This window comes from Gigantopelta aegis, chromosome 10, assembly GCF_016097555.1.
Source record: "Gigantopelta aegis isolate Gae_Host chromosome 10, Gae_host_genome, whole genome shotgun sequence".
Classification (NCBI taxonomy): Eukaryota; Metazoa; Mollusca; class Gastropoda; order Neomphalida; family Peltospiridae; genus Gigantopelta; species Gigantopelta aegis.
In genome coordinates this window covers 42,826,075-42,853,351 of record NC_054708.1, presented here as the reverse complement: position 1 = coordinate 42,853,351, position 27,277 = coordinate 42,826,075, and the positions used below count along the sequence as shown (strand labels likewise).

At 36.7% G+C, this 27,277-nt stretch overlaps 1 protein-coding gene across 1 annotated transcript; it reads right to left on the bottom strand.

The window, feature by feature from the left end:
* Positions 1-27,177, bottom strand: LOC121382809 (26S proteasome non-ATPase regulatory subunit 4-like). The gene is made up of 11 exons (XM_041512429.1): positions 27,027-27,177; positions 15,138-15,278; positions 14,625-14,736; positions 13,298-13,384; positions 12,592-12,660; positions 9,685-9,746; positions 9,123-9,276; positions 6,330-6,429; positions 5,410-5,562; positions 4,666-4,751; positions 1-592 (listed from the first exon to the last, which is right to left on the bottom strand). The coding sequence occupies exons 1-11, from the start codon at positions 27,050-27,052 to the stop codon at positions 407-409; spliced, it is 1,176 nt and encodes a 391-aa protein (XP_041368363.1). The 5' UTR covers positions 27,053-27,177; the 3' UTR covers positions 1-406.
* Positions 27,178-27,277: the final 100 nt, after the last annotated feature.

Below are 27,277 nucleotides of genomic sequence, written 5' to 3'. Positions count from 1 at the left end.
TTCACCTCAATGTTCATTTTATTATACTTTGGCCTTGTGTAACTGACAACATCAGTTACATACACTGTTCTATAAATAAACAATATGTGCATCTCAAATACTGTATTTATTTCTTACATTCTCTAACATTCTCAAATTACAACCCACAGATGCAAAAAGAAAACATATTCAGACAAAAACCAAAAGTGTTTGTTCACAAACATAAATGTGTATTATTAGACAAAAGATTTAATAGTTTTTAATATATTATACTGAAAATTGTCTTCAATATGTGAACTTCTGTCAATTTTACACCATTTCAGTTGTATTAAAGTAGAGGCTAGCATTATGTATAGACTGACAGTCAAGCAACGTTCAAAGACACTGCCACAAGTAGCAGTAAAAAGGAACAGCATTCATCTACACATTATTTAGCATCTTTATCTTTTGAATCTTTCTTCTTGTCAACCTGTTTTGAACTATCCTTCTGTGTGAGTGCACTAACGGCATTCTGAATGGCTTCACTGTGTGGATCGACCCCAGGTAAACTTTCAAGCACACTTTGTAAAAACTCCGGATCATTCACAACTTCCAAGAAATCCTCCATTTCTTCCTGCAAGTATAAGAAAGAAAGAAAAAGAGGATGTACAAAGGAAAATTGTAACATATTGTATAACCTACCACGTGTTCAAACACAAAAAAAGAAAATAGATTGTGACTAAAATAGGCAAAAAAGTTACTAGTTGTATCATCTGTAAGGTAACAAAAAGGATTTAATAAATATGGAGTTTATTTCAAGGTATATACATCTGTACAGCGGAAACAAATCTGACTGTCCTTTACAGACAGGTGGTTGTTATACCAGGTGTCCAAAAGATTATCTCTTCAACCACATGCAACCAGAGCCAAAAAAAACCTGTCATCAGATGGCTGCCGTTAAGTTCGAGCCCTAATACAGTTTTAGATATCTTTATTTTTTATGCATTTTTCAAATAAAAATATTTCCAAAAGAAGACTAAACCCTAAACTTTTCAATCAGGCAAACAAGACAAAAAAGAAAAAGTTTGCTAAATGACACTCCAGCATCTGTTTAGTCAACAGCTAAATAGTACCTACAGTAATTACATCAGAAAACTTGTTGTTACCACCTGACTACATTACTGACTAATTTGCAACATCATTGCATTTGTTTTTAAAATCAAGCACAGTGAAACCGATTATAATGATCTTACTGGCTTTTTATCAGATTTGTTTTTAAAATCAAGCACAGTGAAACCGATTATAATGATCTTACTGGCTTTTTATCTTGGCTTTGTCCTCCTGTTGTAAATCAATTTCCATTTGTTTTTAAAATCAAGCACAGTGAAACCGACTATAATGATCTTACTGGCTTTTTATCAGCTTTCTTGGCTTTGTCCTCCTGTTGTAAATCAATTTCCATTTGTTTTTAAAATCAAGCACAGTGAAACCGACTATAATGATCTTACTGGCTTTTTATCAGCTTTCTTGGCTTTGTCCTCCTGTTGTAAATCAATTTCCATTTGTTTTTAAAATCAAGCACAGTGAAACCGACTATAATGATCTTACTGGCTTTTTATCAGCTTTCTTGGCTTTGTCCTCCTGTTGTAAATCAATTTCCATTTGTTTTTAAAATCAAGCACAGTGAAACCGATTATAATGATCTTACTGGCTTTTTATCAGCTTTCTTGGCTTTGTCCTCCTGTTGTAAATCAATTTCCATTTGTTTTTAAAATCAAGCACAGTGAAACCGATTATAATGATCTTACTGGCTTTTTATCAGCTTTCTTGGCTTTGTCCTCCTGTTGTAAATCAATTTCCATTTGTTTTTAAAATCAAGCACAGTGAAACCGATTATAATGATCTTACTGGCTTTTTATCAGCTTTCTTGGCTTTGTCCTCCTGTTGTAAATCAATTTCCATTTGTTTTTAAAATCAAGCACAGTGAAACCGATTATAATGATCTTACTGGCTTTTTATCAGCTTTCTTGGCTTTGTCCTCCTGTTGTAAATCAATTTCCATTTGTTTTTAAAATCAAGCACAGTGAAACCGATTATAATGATCTTACTGGCTTTTTATCAGCTTTCTTGGCTTTGTCCTCCTGTTGTAAATCAATTTCCATTTGTTTTTAAAATCAAGCACAGTGAAACCGATTATAATGATCTTACTGGCTTTTTATCAGCTTTCTTGGCTTTGTCCTCCTGTTGTAAATCAATTTCCATTTGTTTTTAAAATCAAGCACAGTGAAACCGATTATAATGATCTTACTGGCTTTTTATCAGCTTTCTTGGCTTTGTCCTCCTGTTGTAAATCAATTTCCATTTGTTTTTAAAATCAAGCACAGTGAAACCGATTATAATGATCTTACTGGCTTTTTATCAGCTTTCTTGGCTTTGTCCTCCTGTTGTAAATCAATTTCCATTTGTTTTTAAAATCAAGCACAGTGAAACCGATTATAATGATCTTACTGGCTTTTTATCAGCTTTCTTGGCTTTGTCCTCCTGTTGTAAATCAATTTCCATTTGTTTTTAAAATCAAGCACAGTGAAACCGATTATAATGATCTTACTGGCTTTTTATCAGCTTTCTTGGCTTTGTCCTCCTGTTGTAAATCAATTTCCATTTGTTTTTAAAATCAAGCACAGTGAAACCGATTATAATGATCTTACTGGCTTTTTATCAGCTTTCTTGGCTTTGTCCTCCTGTTGTAAATCAATTTCCATTTGTTTTTAAAATCAAGCACAGTGAAACCGATTATAATGATCTTACTGGCTTTTTATCAGCTTTCTTGGCTTTGTCCTCCTGTTGTAAATCAATTTCCATTTGTTTTTAAAATCAAGCACAGTGAAACCGATTATAATGATCTTACTGGCTTTTTATCAGCTTTCTTGGCTTTGTCCTCCTGTTGTAAATCAATTTCCATTTGTTTTTAAAATCAAGCACAGTGAAACCGATTATAATGATCTTACTGGCTTTTTATCAGCTTTCTTGGCTTTGTCCTCCTGTTGTAAATCAATTTCCATTTGTTTTTAAAATCAAGCACAGTGAAACCGATTATAATGATCTTACTGGCTTTTTATCAGCTTTCTTGGCTTTGTCCTCCTGTTGTAAATCAATTTCCATTTGTTTTTAAAATCAAGCACAGTGAAACCGATTATAATGATCTTACTGGCTTTTTATCAGCTTTCTTGGCTTTGTCCTCCTGTTGTAAATCAATTTCCATTTGTTTTTAAAATCAAGCACAGTGAAACCGATTATAATGATCTTACTGGCTTTTTATCAGCTTTCTTGGCTTTGTCCTCCTGTTGTAAATCAATTTCCATTTGTTTTTAAAATCAAGCACAGTGAAACCGATTATAATGATCTTACTGGCTTTTTATCAGCTTTCTTGGCTTTGTCCTCCTGTTGTAAATCAATTTCCATTTGTTTTTAAAATCAAGCACAGTGAAACCGATTATAATGATCTTACTGGCTTTTTATCAGCTTTCTTGGCTTTGTCCTCCTGTTGTAAATCAATTTCCATTTGTTTTTAAAATCAAGCACAGTGAAACCGATTATAATGATCTTACTGGCTTTTTATCAGCTTTCTTGGCTTTGTCCTCCTGTTGTAAATCAATTTCCATTTGTTTTTAAATCAAGCACAGTGAAACCGATTATAATGATCTTACTGGCTTTTTATCAGCTTTCTTGGCTTTGTCCTCCTGTTGTAAATCAATTTCCATTTGTTTTTAAAATCAAGCACAGTGAAACCGATTATAATGATCTTACTGGCTTTTTATCAGCTTTCTTGGCTTTGTCCTCCTGTTGTAAATCAATTTCCATTTGTTTTTAAAATCAAGCACAGTGAAACCGATTATAATGATCTTACTGGCTTTTTATCAGCTTTCTTGGCTTTGTCCTCCTGTTGTAAATCAATTTCCATTTGTTTTTAAAATCAAGCACAGTGAAACCGATTATAATGATCTTACTGGCTTTTTATCAGCTTTCTTGGCTTTGTCCTCCTGTTGTAAATCAATTTCCATTTGTTTTTAAAATCAAGCACAGTGAAACCGATTATAATGATCTTACTGGCTTTTTATCAGCTTTCTTGGCTTTGTCCTCCTGTTGTAAATCAATTTCCATTTGTTTTTAAAATCAAGCACAGTGAAACCGATTATAATGATCTTACTGGCTTTTTATCAGCTTTCTTGGCTTTGTCCTCCTGTTGTAAATCAATTTCCATTTGTTTTTAAAATCAAGCACAGTGAAACCGATTATAATGATCTTACTGGCTTTTTATCAGCTTTCTTGGCTTTGTCCTCCTGTTGTAAATCAATTTCCATTTGTTTTTAAAATCAAGCACAGTGAAACCGATTATAATGATCTTACTGGCTTTTTATCAGCTTTCTTGGCTTTGTCCTCCTGTTGTAAATCAATTTCCATTTGTTTTTAAAATCAAGCACAGTGAAACCGATTATAATGATCTTACTGGCTTTTTATCAGCTTTCTTGGCTTTGTCCTCCTGTTGTAAATCAATTTCCATTTGTTTTTAAAATCAAGCACAGTGAAACCGATTATAATGATCTTACTGGCTTTTTATCAGCTTTCTTGGCTTTGTCCTCCTGTTGTAAATCAATTTCCATTTGTTTTTAAAATCAAGCACAGTGAAACGGATTATAATGATCTTACTGGCTTTTTATCAGCTTTCTTGGCTTTGTCCTCCTGTTGTAAATCAACTTCCATTGGACCTGGTGTTGCTTCATCTGGACTTGAGTCTGAAAAGATAAGTAGTAATTAAAAGCAATCGGATTTAAAAAGTTACAGATGAGTGTGGTCCATCAAATTATTAATATCCAGTACAAATTCTGGCTACAAATAACCAGTCATTGACCAAGGATTCTAATTCTCCCTTTAATTAGACGTAGATGTTTTGAATAATTACAACTCGTCATGTCTGCTGTACTAACATAGGCTATAGTCTGTCCAATCATTCTATGAAAATGTTTTTTTTTAAATAATTTCAGTTTGGTTTGATGTAAGAAGAAAAAGTAAAAGTGTTTTGGAAATAACAAAAAACCCACCTATTTTTGTGTACAATTTTGAAAGTAATCGGCTCAAAAATAAATAACTTGTAGTAAATTTCATAGTATGAAAAAAGGCGTTGCCTGTGGGACAGACTATAAGTAGCTTTTCTCACAGCAGATATGGTCAAACACATTGTAAAATGAGATTATACTTAAACAGTATCATTGAAAAAAAAAATTGGAACCAAAATCTAACATTGTATCCTCTAAATAATAAAGTTAAAGTTGGTTTTGTTTAATGACACCACTAGAGCACATAGATATCTAAATACTAAATAACCTCTCTCATAAGGGTATTGTTAAGACATTTACTAACAGGTAAATGACTTATATATTGGTCACATGTTACCTGGATCCATGGAGAGCCTCATGGCATAGGCTATCTGATCTTCCTCTGACATGGATGATAAATCTGGGATGGGTGTCGGCTCCATTGATGAATCATCAAGCTGGACAGACTGGGCCATCGCTTGTTCCAGTAGAGCATCGTCCACATTGCCCACTGGAAAACATAACATACACTTCTACAGTTAGTGTGTTCATCATCTTTAAAAATAGGAGGTGGTTTCAGAAAAGAAGGCAGTTTTAGTTACTGGATTTTAACAGAGGGTTTTAACTGCCAGCATGATTAATAGGTGATTCATAGTGGCAGAAATAGCCATAAAAAATCACTGCCATTAATAAACCTATGAATGAACAAACTGACTCTTTATCTGAAGAAGCAACAAGAAATGTGAATATCAATTTATGTTTGTAAAGTATCTGTTTACTGAACCATGATGTTCTAATCAAAGTAATGAAATAAAGAGCTAAAAATGTCTCTATAGCACATCAATCTTTTACTGTGCATAAGAATAAAAATACATCAACTGAAACAAAGTGTAAATTATCCTTAGAGAAATAAGGGTCGGGGAGCTTTATACACATTGGTAGGGATACAAAAAAACAAATGTTCTAAACAATGTTTTAAATTATAACAGAGGCAGCTTTAAAAAATTACTCAATGGTGCAATATGCCGTCTGTTTAACATTACTATCACCTATATGTACCCACAATTGATGTGTGATATCAGTCTATCCATGTGTGTGGGGTATGCAGGTGGGGTGACTCGGTGTTTAGCATTTACAGTTTCAGATAAACAGTGTAAACATTTAATACAAATCGTAATACTGTCATAGACGTAATACATGTATTTCGACTTTTGCCTATGGCAAAATGAAATCTAGAGAAAAGCAAATACTGTTGTAAAGATAAAAGTTTTGTCTCACCTTCTTGAACAGGGGTGCTAATTTCCATGACTGACTGTGCCGTGTCTCGAGCGTCCTTCTCTTGTCGTGCTCTCTGCTCCTCCATCGACACACGTAGAGCCTAGATACAGTAACATACAGACACATCACTACCTACACCAAACTCCCATCGACACACGTACAGCCTACATACAGTAACATACAGACACATGACGACCAACACCAAACTCCCATTGACACACGTAGAGCCTAGATACAGTAACATACAGACACATGACGACCTACACCAAACTCCCATCGACACACGTAGAGCCTAGATACAGTAACATACAGACACATGACGACCTACACCAAACTCCCATTGACACACGTAGAGCCTAGATACAGTAACATACAGACACATCACAACCTACACCAAACTCCCATTGACACACGTACAGCCTACATACAGTAACATACAGACACATGACGACCAACACCAAACTCCCATTGACACACGTAGAGCCTAGATACAGTAACATACAGACACATGACAACCTACACCAAACTCCCATCGACACACGTAGAGCGCCTAGATACAGTAACATACAGACACATCACAACCTACACCAAATTCCCATCGACACACGTAGAGTCTAGATACAGTAACATACAGACACATGACGACCTACACCAAACTCCCATCGACACACGTAGAGCCTAGATACAGTAACATACAGACACATGACGACCAACACCAAACTCCCATTGACACATGTACAGCCTAGATACAGTAATATACAGACACATCACAACCTACACCAAACTCCCATTGACACACGTAGAGCGCCTAGATACAGTAACATACAGACACATCACAACCTACACCAAACTCCCATTGACACATGTAGAGCCTAGATACAGTAATATACAGACACATGACGACCTACACCAAACTCCCATTGACACACGTAGAGCCTAGATACAGTAACATACAGACACATGACGACCAACACCAAACTCCCATTGACACATGTACAGCCTAGATACAGTAATATACAGACACATCACAACCTACACCAAACTCCCATTGACACACGTAGAGCGCCTAGATACAGTAACATACAGACACATCACAACCTACACCAAACTCCCATTGACACATGTAGAGCCTAGATACAGTAATATACAGACACATGACGACCTACACCAAACTCCCATTGACACACGTAGAGCCCATCGACACACGTAGACCCTAGATACAGTAACATACAGACGCATGACGACCAACACCAAATCCCATCGACACACGTAGAGCCTAGATACAGTAACATACAGACGCATGACGACCAACACCAAACTCCCATCGAGACACGTAGAGCCTAGATACAGTAACATACAGACGCATGACGACCTACACCAAACTCCCATCGACACACGTAGAGCCTAGATACAGTAACATACAGACGCATGACGACCTACACCAAACTCCCATCGACACACGTAGAGCCTAGATACAGTAACATACAGACGCATGACGACCTACACCAAACTCCCATCGACACACGTAGAGCCTAGATACAGTAACATACAGACACATGACGACCAACACCAAACTCCCATCGACACACGTAGAGCCTAGATACAGTAACATACAGACGCATGACGACCAACACCAAACTCCCATCGACACACGTAGAGCCTAGATACAGTAACATACAGACGCATGACAACCAACACCAAACTCCCATCGACACACGTAGAGCCTAGATACAGTAACATACAGACGCATGACGACCTACACCAAACTCCCATCGACACACGTAGCGCCTTGATACAGTAACATACAGACGCATGACGACCAACACCAAACTCCCATCGACACACGTAGAGCCTAGATACAGTAACATACAGACGCATGACCCAACACCAAACTCCCATCGACACACGTAGCGCCTTGATACAGTAACATACAGACGCATGACGACCAACACCAAACTCCCATCGACACACGTAGAGCCTAGATACAGTAACATACAGACGCATGACGACCTACACCAAACTCCCATCGACACACGTAGAGCCTAGATACAGTAACATACAGACGCATGACGACCAACACCAAACTCCCATCGACACACGTAGAGCCTAGATATAGTAACATACAGACGCATCACGACCTACACCAAACTCCCATTGACACATGTAGAGCCTAGATACAGTAACATACAGACACATCACTACCTACATCAATAATGTTTTTTGTTATTGCATCTATTTTAAATGATCAAGTCTCATTTATCTGTCGTAATATCACAATTACTATCATACCTCTCATTGTAATTTTTATATTATACATGTAGCTGCTGAATAAACCAGATAAATTTTTGAGATCTAATTTGTCATATTTACAAATTATTTGTAAAGAAAATAAATCACTTTTCACCACACATACCAAACTAATCTTTATAATCATTACAGACTTTTGTGAAGGGACATAATTCTAGGCAAAGGGATGAAAATCTGGCATAAAAGCCAGCTGTGAAAATCATGTGTTACATGCATGGATGGTCTCCCACCAATATCATCTAGAGTTAACTGGCCGTCTATGGCCGATATTATCTGTAAAGGGTAAAGCTTTATAGATTATTCATAAAAACAATTTTAAACACAAATAAAATAGAAACTTTATGGATAATCTTAAGAATGTAACAGGTAGTATAGTATTAGTAGCTGAGCAAACATCCAAAATTAATGTGGTCCCAACAAATAAAATATTTTTTACAGCGAATAAATTTGTTACAGTTGGTTAACAAAGAATAATAATTCAATTACCAAGGCCAACTCAGGATCTTCATTGGGATCGACGCCGAATTCGAATCCCACAGCACTCATTCCCGCTCCACCTCCATCCTCACCCACGATAACCGGGGAGCTGAGCAGGGCATCCGAGAGCATCGGTCCAGGTGGAACGGTTACAAGATGTGAACTGCACAGAAGAAATAAAGAGTGTCTCCATTACAACATACCCAGGGATGCAAAACAATTTCAAAAGTAAAAGTTGAAATGATTTAGGGCTTTTTACTGAAAACTATACCATAGTTAAATAAGAGTAATATTTCTGAATTTCAAATTAAATCTGTCTACTTTATAAAATGCTGAATTCAAATGAAAAGCTGAAAAAGCATATTCCTACATAGCTTTAATAATACTAAAAAGAATTAGTAATAACTGAAAACCTGGAAACATTTTTCTTTTAAACAAAACATTACTTAATGGTTCATCAATATGCTGGACAATATAAGTTTATTACAAGAATAGGGGGGAAATACACTGTAATGTTAGATAAAAAAACAAAACAAAAAAACTACTGTTGTATATTGTAAATTAAGCTTACGTGGATCCATCTTTGCCATTGACAGTATTTATGAAACTGGTCAGCTTGTCAGTATTAACAGTCTGAAAAAAAGACCACATCATAGATCTATGTTTTGTACTGATACTTTGCATCACATAATCATAATAACAAAGGTTATTGTTATTTTTTGTATTATTTTGTGGATTAAGAAAGAGAGGATATTAGGAAATGGAACATCACCACAAAACAAGCGAAGAAAGATTAAATCTGTGTCTTATCACTTCTCCCTTTATAACCATCGCACTGTTAATGTCAGTACATGTTAGGGATTTAGCAATAATTTAAGTTCTAGTTTTAATCCCAATTCCTTGTTTATGATACATGAAATAAAGGCTACTTAACTTGGACAGTTTTGCTATTATATTACCATTATATATTATATATATCAAGTTTGTATAGTTTCAGTTAATAATCAAAGTTGAAACCTGTAGGAGATGAGACTAAATAGAAAGGTTAGCAAATTGATGTCCGAAAAATCACACTGATGATGCCACAGAGGAGCTAGTAAAAAAATTCAGCAAAACATTTAACATATCCAGTTAATAACATATTTATCCTGAATATTATTCAGTGAAACCCCAACTAACATAACAACCACTCCGGTTCTAAGACCAGACTGCTATAAAGACCAATATTTTAAAGATGGGAATATTTCCAAATTATTTTATAGTAAAACTACTATAGTATTAAGATCACTCAGCAATTACGGATTACAGGGCTCGACCTTAGCGGTAGCCCGGAATGTTGTCGGTACTGATTTCTCACGCGGACTACCAGTTGTCTAACCCTGGTAGTCCGCCGGGCTACCAAATGTTTTGGCGTGTCCAGTCACTCAACAATCAACAAGATGTTTAATTCATCGGTGTCTGAAATTCCACCTTTCATGCCATCTCTGCTGTCAGGAGTCGCTGTAACTGTTAATTGCTCCCTTAGTTTGACCCACAGGTGGCGGTTGCGCAATATGATTTAGTGAAATAAAGGAGTATATTTGCCAGTGGTAGGATTTTTTTAACATAGCGGACCAAAACAAATAATTTGATTTAATCCAGTGGCCAGATATACCTGGTTCGTACGGGTCATGGAATTTTCATTTGGGTCATGGGTTAACTATTCGTAGTCATTTATTACAATCAACAACACGGTCCGTTGTTTTTACTTATAACAAACGCTTTGTATGATCAAGACTATTTGCTGCAGCTGAAGTCTAAACTAAAAGATAATTCAATCGCGATCTATGTAAATTGTCAAATTAAGGTTTACAAAATTAATATCTATTACTATGTTAAATAAATGTATAAATTAACGAATATTTTCAATGTTAAAAATATTAATCTTTCTTACAAATTAATTTTAATGAAATCTCTCTTATCGTTTGTTATCACTTTGCGCGATAACCTCACTAAAAATGACATCTTACCATGTCACGTGATAACACAAACACACTATCTGGGATAATTGACTTTCGGCATTTACAAGTTTATTGTCATCAATAAAAACCGCTATTGTTTTGGAATAAAGGCAAAATTACACCTATTGAACATAGTTACAGCCATTTTAAGTATTAAAATATGCAATATCGATCTGAAGATCGTACGATTAGCAGACAGCTGAGTTCTACTCGTGAAAACCGTATGAAGTGTTTCAATACTATTTTGTAAGCCTTCATTACGAGATTAGGCCTAAAACAATTAATAATAATAATAATAATAATAATAATAAATACTATTGTGTATTTCTGAAATTGTACCAAACAGGTCGGTTGTTTTGTTTTTTCCATTTGCTCTTGATTTACAAAAACCCACCCTAAAATGTTTAAATAAAAATATTTTTAACATATTTTTTTTCTTTTCTTTTAAAGGACTTTGTGGGGCTACCAATTTTTACTAAGGGCTACTAGATTTTATAACCTGGTAGCCCGGTGGGCTACCACTGAAAAAACTTAAAGTCAAGGCCTGAATTATGACCAGTAAAGTCAGACCGAATGGTCATTTTCAGTACAATTTTACCTCAGCATTTACTTGTTCTGTAACAAACGACAAGTAATAACTAATGTGGTGAAATATTGTCTACTTGTCCTAGCCATGGGGGTAATAGTAATTACATTTGTTGCTCAACAAGTAATTAAATAAGTCTTATGTTTATTTAGTTGAAAAGACAAGGTATTACTTTCGTACTAGCAAACAATTGGTCTAAAAATTAGCACGTCATGGTTACTTTGTGGAATGTATTTTATACTACAATGTTGAAAAGTAGCAGTTATAAAGAATAACAGGTTTTTATGAAAGCACATGCTGTACCATTCTAGTACATTATTGTTCACAAAAATGGTCAACAGATGCAACAATTACATGTAGTTGCAATCAGTCAAGTGAGCCAGAAGTCACTCGTTTGCATTACGTTTGGGTGAGTGGACACCCTGAAACATCGGGAGGGTGTCACTTGTTCAAAAAGTTGTTAATCTCTATTGTGTAATAATTTGTTTTAAAAAGGGCATTGACTTCACACTTCGATTATTCTTGCAGTTTAATGTAAATACCAAAACACTGTCATCACCTATTAATTTTATCAGTTTAGACATTGTTGACAAAAACATTCTGAATATTGGTAATTCGGTATTAAGACCAATCTTAATAAGACCTGCCGATGGTCCCACAGCAGTTTCACAGTATTAGCTTCTAATGATCATAAGTTCACAATAAAATATTATGCGGACAGACAGCTGAGTAAAAACATAATGCTTATCTTTTCCAACCCAAAATATGGGATTCGCATAAGCACAGAATCATGCTAAATTCACAGCCCGTATTAATTCATTTCTCACACCATGTTCTACACATGTGCCTGTGTTTAAATATACTTCTGGAAAACCAGTTAGCAGGTTGTTACCTCTTCACCAAAGTTAATAACATCCACGGATACTTTTTCCTTCTTTAGTTTCTTGGCTACTTTCACAAGCTGTAAATAAATGCAATCAAACCAAAAACATTAAATTAAAAAAACAAAAAAAATTAATTACAAAAAGACATCATTACTGATAGAAGGGAGATAAATCTAGAAACATTTAATTTAAATGTAGCCTGAAACAGATGAAAAATATCAAGCTCAACATTAAGTAACAAACAAATTATTTCATAATCAGGGTGAATATAGTTTGCTGTATTGAAGGTGACACTGAATTATTTTAGTATATATTATACCACATCAACCCCAAAAAGATTATCACATAGCTATCAACTTGGTCCCATCTTAAAGCACATATATATATATATATATATATATATATATTTTGAGGGTTCTACAGTTAAATTTTCCTGTAGCATCTACAACTATGTAAAATTACATATGCACTAGAAGTAGCATTTATGTTATAAAAGGGGGACAATTCTGAAAGCCAGTATACAAAAGAAACGAGTGAACAAGATTTTTACCCCTTTATCAAACATGAAACTGGACTATTAGAAATTTAATTAAAAAATTAACTTTGGAATACCTGATTTAATGAAGAAAATGTGTTAATAAATATCACACGGACAATTCTTCCAAGTAATAACTTATTATTCAAGATTTTTCTTTTTTTTCATAATAAACATACCTCTTTGTCATCATCATCAACTGGACTCCCAACAAAGACAACAATCTTCAGTTTGTGATTACGACCTTGTCTGTGCTTCAGTGCCAGCTGCAATGACAAGATGGGTTTTGTGAGACAACTCATGCTACAAGTACACGTCTACACACTAATAGTTTTTAAAGGTTCTGGAAAAAAACCCTATTATAGGTCTATGCAAGGAACACAAACTTTTCAGAACTCTGCCTCAGCAAAATACTTTGCCGAGACAAAAGTAGTTTGCTTTAAATAAAATAGATGAAATATTTATATTTTAATGTCTAAACTAGTACATGTATCTCTAAACAAATAATATTCTACCGGTTTTTTAATATCTAGACTAGATCAGAACACATCTGACAAAACCAAAACATACATTATAATGCAAATCATTGGCTAAAAGTTTGAACAAAGTTCAAAATTGAAACATTCACTGAAGTTGTGTCAGATAAAATAAAAGATATTGTTAAAGGGACATTCCTGAGTTTGCTGCAATGTTTAAGATGTTATCGACTAACAAAGACTTTTTAAGATTGTAATTACATATCAAATATATTTTTCTGCATAAAATATTAGTGGCTGTATATTAAATGTGTCTCCAATCGTTCTAATATTTGTACTAGGTTAAATTTCCATTTCATTTCCCAAAATATATTTTTTCATACGTACGAAATTATGTGAAGACAAAATCCAGTTTGGGCTTCTTACAAATATTAAGACGACCAGAAACACATTGAATATACAGACACTGATAAACAAGAAAATATATTTATTATTAAGTTTAATCATAGAAATATTTTATTAGTTAGAAACATCTTACAAACTCAGGAATGTCCCATGTGATTTCCCTAGAAATTTGGCAAGGTATGGTAGACCAAACACTTTTGGGACATTTTCACCATTTTCAGGGCACTTGTTTTTCATTAAAAATACACAAAAATTAATTGAAATAAACATTAATGTAATTTATGTGCTTGCTTTAATAAATGAATGGCAAAAGATATAAAATGCATATTTTATTAATTAATAATACCCTTTTGGGTGCTTTATAAAGGCAATTTTAGAATTAATTAGTGAAAAAGGCTTGTTTAATCTCAGGGCAGCATGGTGCTGATTAGGGCAAGTTGGTGCTAGACTACTGAGGCATGGTGCTGCACCATGCTAAAACAAGCTAGGGAAAACACTAGTCTCTTTAATCTATTTTACATTCCATCATTATTGAATATTGATGCCATGTGTCTGTATTAGTTACACTTTCTTCACTACTTGTTTGCTAGCTGGTTATATATGAACATTTAGCTGGACATCCTACATGAGCTACTCTGACAGCTGTGATGAAACTGATCACTCCCTTCGGCTGTAATTGATGAAGTCGAGCAAGAATACGACCCACGTCGGTCGTTAAGGTAACGAGTACTTCCACACTGAAAGAAAGGAAAATAATATATTTAGTGTCCAGCTGCATAACAAAATCAAAATAACCAAAACAAAGTGTCAACATCAATACATCTACATGTACAGATGTAATAGTGCCAGTCCACTCGAAGTCAAATTCAGCTACAGAGAGCAGGAAAGTACTCATTAAACCAGTATATGTAATTTAGTTTCAACCAAATAACCACATCGGAAACCAATAAAATCATTTTCAGTTGTTAGTGTTGCTCGCTATCTCAAATGCAGCTCAATAACACTAACAGTATGTATCTGACGCACCACTGCAAGCCCGAGTACATAATAATATCCAAACTGTGGGTGCTTTAACATTGGAAATTTGACAAATACCACTACATACACGTACACTGTTATTATCTTTAACTGAGCTTACCTCGACATCTGCAACAGACCCACGTTGTTTTCCGGGTTGGATCTTGTTTTGGAGAGACAAACCAAGTTGACAGCATCTTGCTGTGCTTGTAATCGGGTCGGGACGAAGTCTCCATTGCGCATGAAGTCACTGTTGTCAACACTGAAATTGACAGTACATTTTTACATTCACATTTAAAACAGAAACAAAAAGCTACATGTACATGTATCAAACCTTATTTTTTAAGGTGCGCAGGTGTGATCGTGCTCATCCAGTGCATGGAATATCAATCTGACGAGTGTGAAAAACAGTGCAAGTTACACTCAACAAACAGAGCACGTAAAATAGATGGGTATATTTATTTCCACTGTTTACAAAAATTAACAGTTTTCATAGCTCATTTAGTTGATAAGAAGGTCCTTTTATTAAAACAATAAAAATTACAAACATGGCAGTGGCTTACATGCAATCGTTAAACTGGTATTTCACTTTGTTGAATAAATCGGGAAATATTGGTTTAATAGACAATTTTATAGATGTATCAGTCACAATCCAATCAGAGCTACACTGCCTATTTTATTTATTTTGGAGAGTAATTTTTCACTCGCTTAAGAATATTGATGTGTTGCGATTTTCTACTCGCCTATAATTTTCAAAAACGAAGGACTGATGTATGTTACTTATTTTGTAATGTATATTGTTAGGATTTTGTGAATTTTCAACTGTTGGAATATTAAAACAATTTATAAACAGTGAAAGAACATTAGAATCTTTTGAGTAAAGCTTTGTGAATCTGGTAGGCCAATATGGATTTCGACATTGAAAACACCCCAGGCTACTACTATTACTAAGGTGGATCTCTGATTTTTTTTTTCCATTTATCTCCTACTTCCAAAACTAGGTAATTTGATTTACATACAAGTATGAATTCAATCATTGGCTGTTGGATATTAAACATTTGGTAACTTTGATTTGTAGTCTTCCAAAAAACAAAAAAACAAATGCTACATTTTTCCATTAACAGCAAGGTATCTTTTCCACAGAAGACTGAACAGCACATACCAACAGACTTTGATATACCAGTTGGGAGGCAATGGTTGGGACAGGAAAACATCCAATCTGTCAATCCAGCAACCAAAGCACGCCAAGGCAAGCACTCACATGTATATAGTCCAAACGATATCAATAATTTTATTGATTTATACAGATCTAAAGAAAACGTATTCACAACAGCAAAGAATACTTTCTTGCTAGTTTTTTTAACATGAAATCTTGAGAGAGAAAAAATCCCAAGCACTCACTCCCTAATGGTGTGATTAAAAAAAGCAGAATGTTTCACTTGTCCTCTGGACAAGTACATGTACATATATCTAAAAATCTAATCTATTTAATAAATAAAAATTGCAAATATTCCCAGATTCTGTTTAATGATTAAAAACATATATATTATTCATTAGGTACTATAATGTAGTTTTCATAAGCATATATTCTACAGTATTGCTCACCATTAAAAATAAAACCACCCTAAAACATTTTTAAATATAAATAAATGATTTTGCTTTCTTCTCTTTTTAATTTTTTTTTAAAGTTATGGGGCTACCAATTTTTACTGAGGGCAACTAGATTTGATAACCTGAAAAAACATAAGGTCAAGGCCTGGACATCATATTTCATTAGGGGCAATTCCACATTTGGAAGGAGGCTCATTCCACTACGGGTTGTAACAAGGACTTAAACTTTTTTCTCTTTTTTTTACATCACCAACATTTAACACATCTAAACAAAGACATTTTTTGTTTGGATGAATGGTGAAGCCGCAGTATTTCCATTGTCAGAGGGTAAAACGGGTATGGCACCATACCCATATTTGTTTTTTTAAGTTAACATTTTGATAAAATTAATTACTGTTATTACTGTATGATTTCTTCACCCTAACCTTAAACGTAACCCATTTTCTTTCTGGGGGATGCCCCTCATATCCCATGTTGACCGTGGTTGCATTCAATTCCATAGCGCCATACCCAAAAATATATTTCTGGCAGAAACACTGTTTCGGCATGGGACTACTTGACAGGGCCGTGCTCCATGCTTGCTGTCAGTTGAGCTATATCGGTATCACTGAAGTCCGGGGTAGACGGAACCTGCAGTGCATACCAGGTAATCCCTCCCCCCCCCCCCCCCCCCCCCATGTGGGGTCATACACTCGGGAGACAGCCATAATCGCACCCATGAAGTGAAACTCGGTTTATGTGGCCATACACCTACCCATTTGAGCCTACCAGTACATTCACTCTGGGCTGGAGCCGATACTGGCATGGAAGCTCCCCCAATTTCCTCAGGTGGGATACAAACCCAGTACCTACCAGACTCAAGTCTGATGGCATAACAACTACATGTACACCATCGTGGCTGCTACAAGGACCTAAACAATGTAAACAATCAAACTTATTACCAAATTATCAGTGAAGAGATGTGTCCCAGTTTGTGAATATTATTTGTTAAACCACATGTAGTATTACCGTGAGATACAAATTGTGTAGTGTGAAGAAATTACAAACAAATGTGACGTTATCCTAGTACATGTATGTAGGACCCATCAGTATCACAAAATTACCACAAATTCTTGGGCCTCTTTCCATGAAAGAATCGTACATATAGCTTAAAGGTTATTATAATTACAGGGAGTTTTACAGCTGGCACATGTACATGTAAACATTACAAAGCAACCAAATGGTAGTTATAAGTGTTACTTCTATGATTAAAATCTTCCGTGTATTATATGGGAGCAGGTCAGGTCAACTCAACACAAAATAAACTCGCCCCATCCGAAATGTTTGAGTATGGTGCTATGAAATTGAATGCAACCAGTCAACAGGGGGTATAGGAGGCCTCCCCCAGATGGATACTAGATTTAGAACCAATTTTTCCAAATTTGATTACAGACCTTTCCCCAGGATATTTTTTACGGCGCTTACATTTTCAGTGCCAGCTTGTTGTTCTATGACAATTAGCAATCAACTGTTATTACATGAAAGGGTGCTGAGGGCCCTACACCTAATTAGGTATGAAGGACATGTTTCACTTATTACAAGTGTGAATACCTGTATACTGTAAAGTTTTAAAAGTTGTTACAACCAACAGTTGATTGTCACATATAACCAATTAAAGCATAGAGGCAATTGATTTAAGACCCTTACATGATACCAAAGCGTTTACCGGTACTAACACACTTAAGGCGTAGTGGCCCCCTACGCCATATGCTCTTGAGAAACCCCTGGATTATCTACCTTGGAGTAAGTTAATAATATATTGTATTGCTAAAGCTGTATTATCCAATGTTACTAGCTAAACAATATGCTGGATTACAGATTGTAGGAATACACCCAGAAAGAGTTCCATATTATCCCCCCCCCACCCCCCCCCCCCCCCCATTTGGGGTATTGAATTATCCACATGAACTGGGTATTGCATTAAACAAGTGCTACAAACAACGTAGTGCTATGCCTGGATTTGAACTCCAGACCATCGAGTCTGTAGTCAAGCACTCCCAACCACTCACCAAGCAGTATATCAACAAGTGAGACTCCATTTTAATACTTATAAATCTTATGGGGTGTATTTTGACGGAATTAACCGAACGTCTACAGAATAAAACAAAAATTCAGTCCCATACTGCCTTATTCTGTCTTCTGTGTTATATTTCGTCCAAAAGCAGGCATCAGACTAGAGTTATCCACCCATTTGGTTGCCCAAAATACGGAAACGAATGCAAGAAAATATAGTTTTCTTGTTATGTGATTAATGGCTGTAGAGCTGGTTTGTATGCTGATTTGTTACACTGGGTTTGACAGGTAAGAGGATGCAGTTAGTGAATATGTCAACTTGGTTTACACTGGATACTGCATACTGTCCCCCACAGCACCTTGAAGTCATGCAACATTTGTATAAAATGCACAGAAATGGGTGTGATTCGGTCCCTTAGCCCACATGTGTTTGTTTACATTGATATAACATGACAAAGAGCTGGACAACAGGGGTCGTCCTTTGGAGTGTTCATTGGCCCCAGGCAGGTAAGGTTTCTTGTGAAATGCCAATGGCCTGGTAAAATTAATAAAATTGCTACAGCCACTGGGGCTGTATGAGAAAACATAGTGTAATTAATTGTGACCAGCACCAACAAAAGCACCCTTTTGTAGGAAATTTTACACAGATTAGTAAAAATGTCTAATTTTTCAAAGGCAAAACCTAGCAAAAGAAAGAAATGTTTTATTTTACAATGCACTCAACACATTTTATTTACGGTTATATATAGCATCAGACATATTAGTGTTTTCCCTAGCTTGTTTTAGCATGGTGCAGCACCATGCCTTAATAGTCTAGCACCATCTTGCCTTAATCAGCACCATGCTGCCCTGAGATTAAACAAGCCTTTTTCACTAATTAATTCTAAAATTGCCTTTATAAAACACCCAAAAAGGTATTATTAATTAATAAAATATGCCTTTTATATCTTTTGCCATTCATTTATTAAAGCAAGCACATAATGTTTATTTCAATTAATTTTTTTATATTTTTAATGAAACGGAAGTGCCCTAAAAATGGTGAAAATGCCCCAAAAGTGTTTGGTCAACCATGCTTTGCCAAATTTCTAGGGAAATCGCTACATATGTTTAAAGGTAGGGTCAACTCAAACAAGAGCCTTATGTGTTGGGAAGATGCATACCCGGACCACCAACACATACTGACACTTCAGCAAATGAAAAACGCGCAATTCCATTTTGTTTCATTTTTGTGACGTCCGGTGGGATAGCTTGGGGCGAAGTGACGTCAGCTCCTGACCATCTCCTGTATGTACAGTGTAAACAAAAGCAATAATTTTCGACAAGGTGCTTCTCTTTGATCAACCTGACTTGTAAAACAGCATAAATGACGTAATAATATAATAAACTATTAAACTAAATATATTTCAAGTTGCATTAACGGAACAAAATGGTGTTATAGTATTTTTCTCTGTTAAATAATCCAAAGGAAAAATGTACACTATTAGGCCTACTGATATGCTACACAAGGCTCGAAATTCATTTTTGTTGATTGGGAGGCAATCTTTGCTTTTCAAATTTTAATTGGGAGGCAAATGTTTGAATCTGAGAAGCAGTTCTAGAGCACAGGTATTGCTGTTATTTTACACTTATTTTATTAAATCTATACAAAATAAAGAGTCCAAACAAATTATGTACCTGGTTTATAAGTTTATTACCCTGAGACAGTGACAGATTTTTCGTCGCATTCAAATTCTAACCAGTTTGCATGTGTACTTGCCCATTTCTCGACAGTAGCTTTTTTGGCCACCGCGGCCATGATTGTAATAAGTTCTAAAGTAGCTTGGTCGATGGTAGTCTCTAAAACTGTAGTCGTTTTTGAAAGTCGCGACACTCGGAACTTCTCGGCTGATTCCATCGATAAATAAGCGTAAGTTCAACCAGTAGTTGTTTCCTAACGTTGGCTAGACTAGTTTTTACGCTACATGTTAAACCGAATGACCAGTCCGAGAACCAGTCCAAATAGCTCAGGATGTTTGCATAACTCGCTGTCGCTGAACTTGGATTTGAAAAACCGTAATCGGCCGATGTGATCCGAATGAGTTTCGAGAATATTGTTGGTAGATAATTCTGCCATTATTGGTGTGCGCACCAATGTAACATGGCCGCGTCTATGATGTCGATACAAATATAGCAATGTTTTAAATATTTTAAGTTCTTCATTTGAAATGCGGAAAACGAGCGACAAACGCGAATTCTGGGATACACCGGAAACAAATTTTAGAAACCTGCTTGTGAAATGGTTTTTTGGAAAGCATTTTGTGCGCTTTGAGCGGCAATTGCCGCCTGCCAAATTCGAGCCTTGCTACACTGGAGCAAAAACGACAACCCACGATACCCAAGTGATAATTTTCTTTTCTTTGGAACTACGTAATTGGTCAGTTCTGTGGTTTTAGATGGAAAAGTCTACTTAATCAATAGTTTTACAGAACTATTAATAGTAATAAACCATGTTCATTACCATTTTAGGGGCGACAGGTAATATTCCACAATACCTGTATGTATTTTTGTGTCTAGACAGCATCAATTAATTGGCTCGTCTGGTTACCAATCAAATACACACCTGCCAGTCAAGAATCACCAGTAGAAGCAACTAACAGCATAGATAAATTAACTAAGAAAACACTCCATGTATCATTTCAGTACGCAGGTTCAATGCTTGGACAAAACATTGTTCATTATTTCGACTTTTTGTTTAGCCACTCTGACAATGTTATTTTATTTTGTATTGAAAAATAATATATACTCTTCAAAAGAAGAAACGCAAAACCACATTGTCGTAACATTTGGAGAATTGATTTAATTATTGAATGGTGAGTCCGATAATTACCAAATGTTGCAGGATTGTTCACAATTCACTCTAGTCCATTGTGAGTAATTGATAGGACACACCACCAAGGTCAAGGTCATCTGGAGTCAATACCGGGTGTGGCCTCCGCGTGTGTTGACAACTGCTGGCACCGCCTGCCCATTGAAGCAACCAGAGTACGGATGACGTCCCGGGGGATGGTGGCCCACTCGGCCTGCAAGGCTGCTGCCAGCTCGGGCAGGGTCTGGGGCTGTGGTTGTCGCTGTCGGAGGCGTCGGTCCAACTCGTCCCATAGATGCTCAATTGGGTTCAAATCCGGTGATATCGATGGCCAAGGAAGGACATTAATGTTGTTGTTCTGTAGGAAAGCCGTTGTGAGACTTGCTGTGTGAGGCCTGGCGTTGTCATGTTGGAACACTGCGTTGGCGTTGGCCATAACTGGAACGATGTGTGGCCGGAGGATCTGGTCAATGTAGCCCTGTGCATTCAGGTTGCCCTGCACGTGGACCAGGTCAGTTCTGCCAGTGTGTGAGATGGCTGCCCACACCATGACACTACCCCCGCCGAATCTGTCCACTTCCTGCACGCAGTTTGCCGCATAACGTTCACCACGACGCCTATACACGCGACATCTTCCATCATGACGTCAGAGCAGAAATCGGGACTCGTCACCGAACCACACCTGTCTCCATCGCAGTTGAGGCCATTGTCGATGAATCTGGCACCACTGCAGTCGACGGTGTTGTGGTGTTACGATGACACCTCAAACTGGACGCCTGGCACGAATTCCTACCTCACGTAGGCGGTTCCGTACGGTCTGGTCGGATATCCTGCGCAAACCTGGTATTGCTGCGGCTGTGGAGGTGGCAGTAGTCAATCGTTCCCGAAGGTGGCGTACCCGGATGTAGCGGTCCTGCCCGGGGGTAGTGACCCGTGGTCGACCGGATCTAGGGAGGTCACGTGTTGATCCATGTTGCTGGTAACGGTCCCACAGTCTGGAGATGGTGCTTGGGGACACATGGAATGCCCTGGCAACGGCCGTTCTGAATTCGCCTGCGTCTAGTCGGCCGATGGCATTGTTTCTCTGCGGTTCACTGAGACGTGGCATGTCCTGGATTGTCAACTGTCGGCCAGATACAGAGGCCAGGCAAGCGAACACCCTGCACTTTTATACTGTCGGTGTTCATGTTGCACGTGCAGACAACGCACGTGCAGTGGTGACATGGTTTGCACGTGGCTGCGTTTTTGCGAATATTCACATTTTGGAACTTTATTTTACAGTAGCTGCGTTTTATCGAATGTAAAATTGGGAATCTCAGTTTTTCTCTTGCAATTGCAGTCAAAACAATTTCTGTTCTTGCTCAGGCGAGTTCTCGGCCAATCTGGCCAGAAATAACAAACTAAGTGAGAGGACTGGACACAACAATCCATATTTAGAAGATCAATGCCAAATAAGGTTACCGCTACCAGTCTCTCGCATTCTCGTTGAGTTTCCACGCAGGGACATAGGCTGGGGAGGTTCGGACGAACCCCACCCCACCCATCCGCTGAAGTAAATGCTCCGCTTTTCTGAACTAAACCATACAGGTTTATACAAATGCCAGACAACTTGGCCCGGAGGACAACTCGGCCCAGAGTTCTGAGACAACCCGGCCCACCGCGAGACAACTCAGCCCGGAGTCCAGAGACAACTCGGCACAGGGACAATCTTGTCTATTGTTGGACAAGTGTTGTTTTTTAAATTAAAGCCGCACACCCTAGTTCCATCCAGCGAAAATAAATTATAATTTGGTTAATCTACAAACCTGTAACACACTTAGATCACGTTTTTGTCAAATGGAGTGAAAAAGCAGGTTTTATATCGATAAATACCATGGGAATCCCCATGTCCCAATTGCTTGAAGTAATTTTGGAAGTTAGTATTCTGATGTCACCGGTAGATGTCGCTCGAAGCACAACAATGCTTACGTCACGACAAATTTCACAGACTTGGGGTGCGTTCCTTTCACCTCTCCTGGACATGTTCCTGGTTCTGTCCTGGTTGTATCCCCTCTCCAGATATCGTAAGACTTAGCAAAATTATTGGTTTTAAGGGTTTGTAACATTTTGTACTGAGACACTTACTTGTCTAAACTTTATTGTTACTGAAAATGTTCACAAATTGTGAAGAAAAATCTCACAAATGAACAAGTAAACGACAACAAATCGGATGTTGATTGCGCGAACCGTGCACGAGAAAACAAACCGAACCAAAATGATAACGGTCACGTGGTATACCAATGTCTGTGACATTGAAATGGAAATATCCCCTCTAAAAATAGATTAGACTTTGTCTGCTCAACGTTTTTTTCTCAAGAGGCCCGTGCCATTTTATGAAATACGAAAAATGCATTTTGTGGTATTACAAACACCAGGATTACCAGGATTACCAAAAAACACTTCAGGTGAATGGAAATGTATATTCTAACTAATAAACGGTAAGTAAAGTGCAATTTTATTTGTGAAAAAATGGGTTTAATAGCGAAAAACAACACCGTAATGGTTAACAACTAGCTGTAACTAGGGTGTGTCCCTTTAAAGTATTCTCACTGAAATAAAAGAATGTGGCTGAAAGAATCTTCGAACTGTGGGGACGCTACACAGATGGTGACGTGTCCACTTCTAGATTCCTGTCGGCCTGTGGAAAGCTCTACGCCCCTCTTGCGCACTGACTTTTATCTTTTGCTGGACATTTTATTTCTATGTTCTTTTGGTGATTGGTGTTTTATTTCGTTATTATAACTATTTACATATGTGTTCTGTTGGTTTTTTGCGTACATATGTGCGTATGTATTTAATGTAATAAATGTGGGAATTTGGCAAATGATGTCTTTTGCGTTATTTCTATAGTACAATACTTCTAGAAACTCATCCGACACTACGATATTCACAATTGTCATTCTTAATGGTGACCATATAGTTAGCGGTATCTATCAGTACAGTGCTGTCCGGTGTCTCGGCACACCTAAGCTTTCAAGGACTATTTTCTATGTGAACATTGTGAAATATTTAATAAAATGCATCTCTCACCAATGAAGAAGTGCATTATCTGAAATACACTACAAACTGTTTTATGTCTGTAGTAAATAAACATTTTAAAATGGTGCATAAATATAGGTACCCCCTTGTATCCAAAACGATTTGCATGTCCGGTGATTCGGCGCAGTAGATGTAGATCGTTGACCCCGCTATTTATAAACCGCCCATGACCTCACTTTTAGCCCATAAACGCTACACTATTGTCCCAGAAGTATTTTAGTACTTTTTTGTTTTGTCTTGTTAAAAATATTACTATGAAAATGAACGATCACATATGACCCATCTCATGATCAGTTTTGGAATCATTTTCTTGAGTGGCACAGTACTGCAGATGCATGTATACATGTTCATTGTCATGCATGGCTAAGATGCCTTATTTCGCTTTTATTTTTTATAACAATGTGACAATTGTGAACTGGAATGACTGTCAATTAAGGTGTAAAATTTTCGTTTTGTTTGCATTTGCCTGTGTTTTCTTTTTCGGTTTAACCTTCTGACTACTGCAGGCGAGATATCTCGTCCGACGTCATGTCAGTCGATATACTGTACACTGCATACAGTGCATTCCCCAATTCATATTTCACGCCGTTTTGCACACGACACTCACCAGAAACGGAAATATAATTAAAGAAAAAAGTGTTTTTTTCAAAATGGTGGTTTTTGTTTTGATTTTTTCAATTGAAAATACAGTGTACCTTGAAATTTTGAGTTCAAAAAGTGGTTTTCGGCAAGTATTTTCGCTTGACAACAATGGCGGCACGTCGCGGTAATTTTCAGGGATCGATAGCTGATTGTAACAGCTAATTTGATAATAAATTTGATCGTTTTACCAACAATGAAAATTACCAAATATTGCAATATGAATCGTAGTTCGGGTTTAAAAAAAAATTCTGGTCAGAAAACCACTGTTATCGGGAATAATGGACATAAATACTGGACAGCTGGCCACAAATGCCAGTAAATAAACGCAACTTTTTCGATTTTTTGCCTAATTTTAATCACCATTAGCCGATCTAAAATAATAAAAATTACAAAAAAAGACACGAAAATAATACTTACCGATTCATATATGAACTTTATTTCATTTATTTATGAAACATTTAAGTGAATATATGTGAGTAAAAATTATAAACTTGTACCCACTCAACGTGGTTTTTGTTAAAAATTAATCCAGTAGTCTAAAGGTTAAATAAAAAAATAACCGAACAAAAATAATTACATTTATACTGTTTACTATAATTTTTAAAATGCGGGAAAGGTGTTTTTAGACTGGTTTTAACATTCTTAATATCAATAAGGATGACCTACTTCGCGTTTATAAACACGAAAACAGGTGAATTATTTATTTTGAAATTATTAAACAATTATTGATAATTCTAAAAAAAAAAATTAATTGCACCCTTAACAATAAATATGTTGATACTTGATTAACCATTGAAAAAGGAATTGAACTTTAATTCGTTAAAAACTCCGACAACATGACAACTTCCTAAGCATACTCAAGCAAAATACCAAGTGCGCCGAATCACCAGACGCGCCGATACACCAGACACGGTTGTATAATGCATTATTATTACTATAGTACAATACTTCGACATGGCCAACTATCATACTTAACACGCATATAATGTGTCACAGCATGCCCCGTCTATCAGTCTAATAACTCAGCCCAGAGTTGTCCGAGACAACTCGGCCACAGGGCCAAGTTGTCTGGGCCGAGTTGTCCCCCGGGCCGAGTTGTCTGGTCCCCGTTTATACATGTATATGGAGTTTCTGGTGGTGCAAAACCAAAATCAAAAAAAAAGGGTCCACTTGGTTCATATTCAACCCCCCCCCCCCCCCCCCCCCACCCCCAGGTCCAGAAAATTCCCTGACGTCACCTGTCAAATATTGTTTTTTTACACAAAAGAACGACCACTTTACTTTGCTTAGCACTTGCATGGGCGTATGGGGACTCTTTCATTTAGGGGGGGCTGGAGGGGTTGATTTGCCAGAAATTTTACCCAGATAAAAACTGCCCGAATTTTTTCCCCTGTTTTGCCCGAATTTGGGGGGGGGGGGGTAATTGCGTACGCCCATGAGCACTTGATTATGTTGGAATAGGTCAATCTCCAGGTTTTTAATGAAATCTCCAGGTTTTGGAGCTTCAGTGTCTAGGTTTCCAGTGCCTCGAGGTTGAGAGGTCTGGTACAGTACTACCTAGACCAGTAGCCAGTACAAATACTACAAAATGTTGAAAATCATCAAATTTGCTTCGTCACACTTTAATACAAACTTGGTTGTTTTAAACAAATAAGCTAGCTGACTAATATACTTCTTCTGTGATATTCTCAATCGTTATTTAGTGTGTATACGTTTGGATAAAGTTATTAAATTGTAATTAGCTTCAATGTTTTTAAATGGAGAAAATAAAACGATACAAACCAAACGATCGTACTTTCCAGCACCATCTTGATTTTGTTATTGCTTATTTCCCGTTTTCATTGTTGGAGCACCACGCAAAGCGCAAACCTGTTTTATTTTCCCATACTAGTGAAATGAAAGGATCGGGTCTTTCACGTGTATATTTAAAAGACATATTACGATGATTTGATAATAGAAACGTATAGTGTCAGTCTGTAGGCCTTCTTCGTCGACTGGCAGTCAGACCTGTCAACCTTTAGTCAAGAGAAAGC

Bases quoted from the DNA above. Each gene is read 5' to 3' on its own strand.
- LOC121382809 (XM_041512429.1), bottom strand. From the start codon at position 27,052: ATGGTGCTGGAAAGTACGATCGTTTG. The intron at 9,747-12,591 runs GTAACAACCTGC...TCTTTTTTTCAG, and splicing joins TTATTAACTTTGGTGAAGAG to ACTGTTAATACTGACAAGCT. The intron at 593-4,665 runs GTAAGATCATTA...TTATACTTGCAG, and splicing joins AGAAAGCTGATAAAAAGCCA to GAAGAAATGGAGGATTTCTT.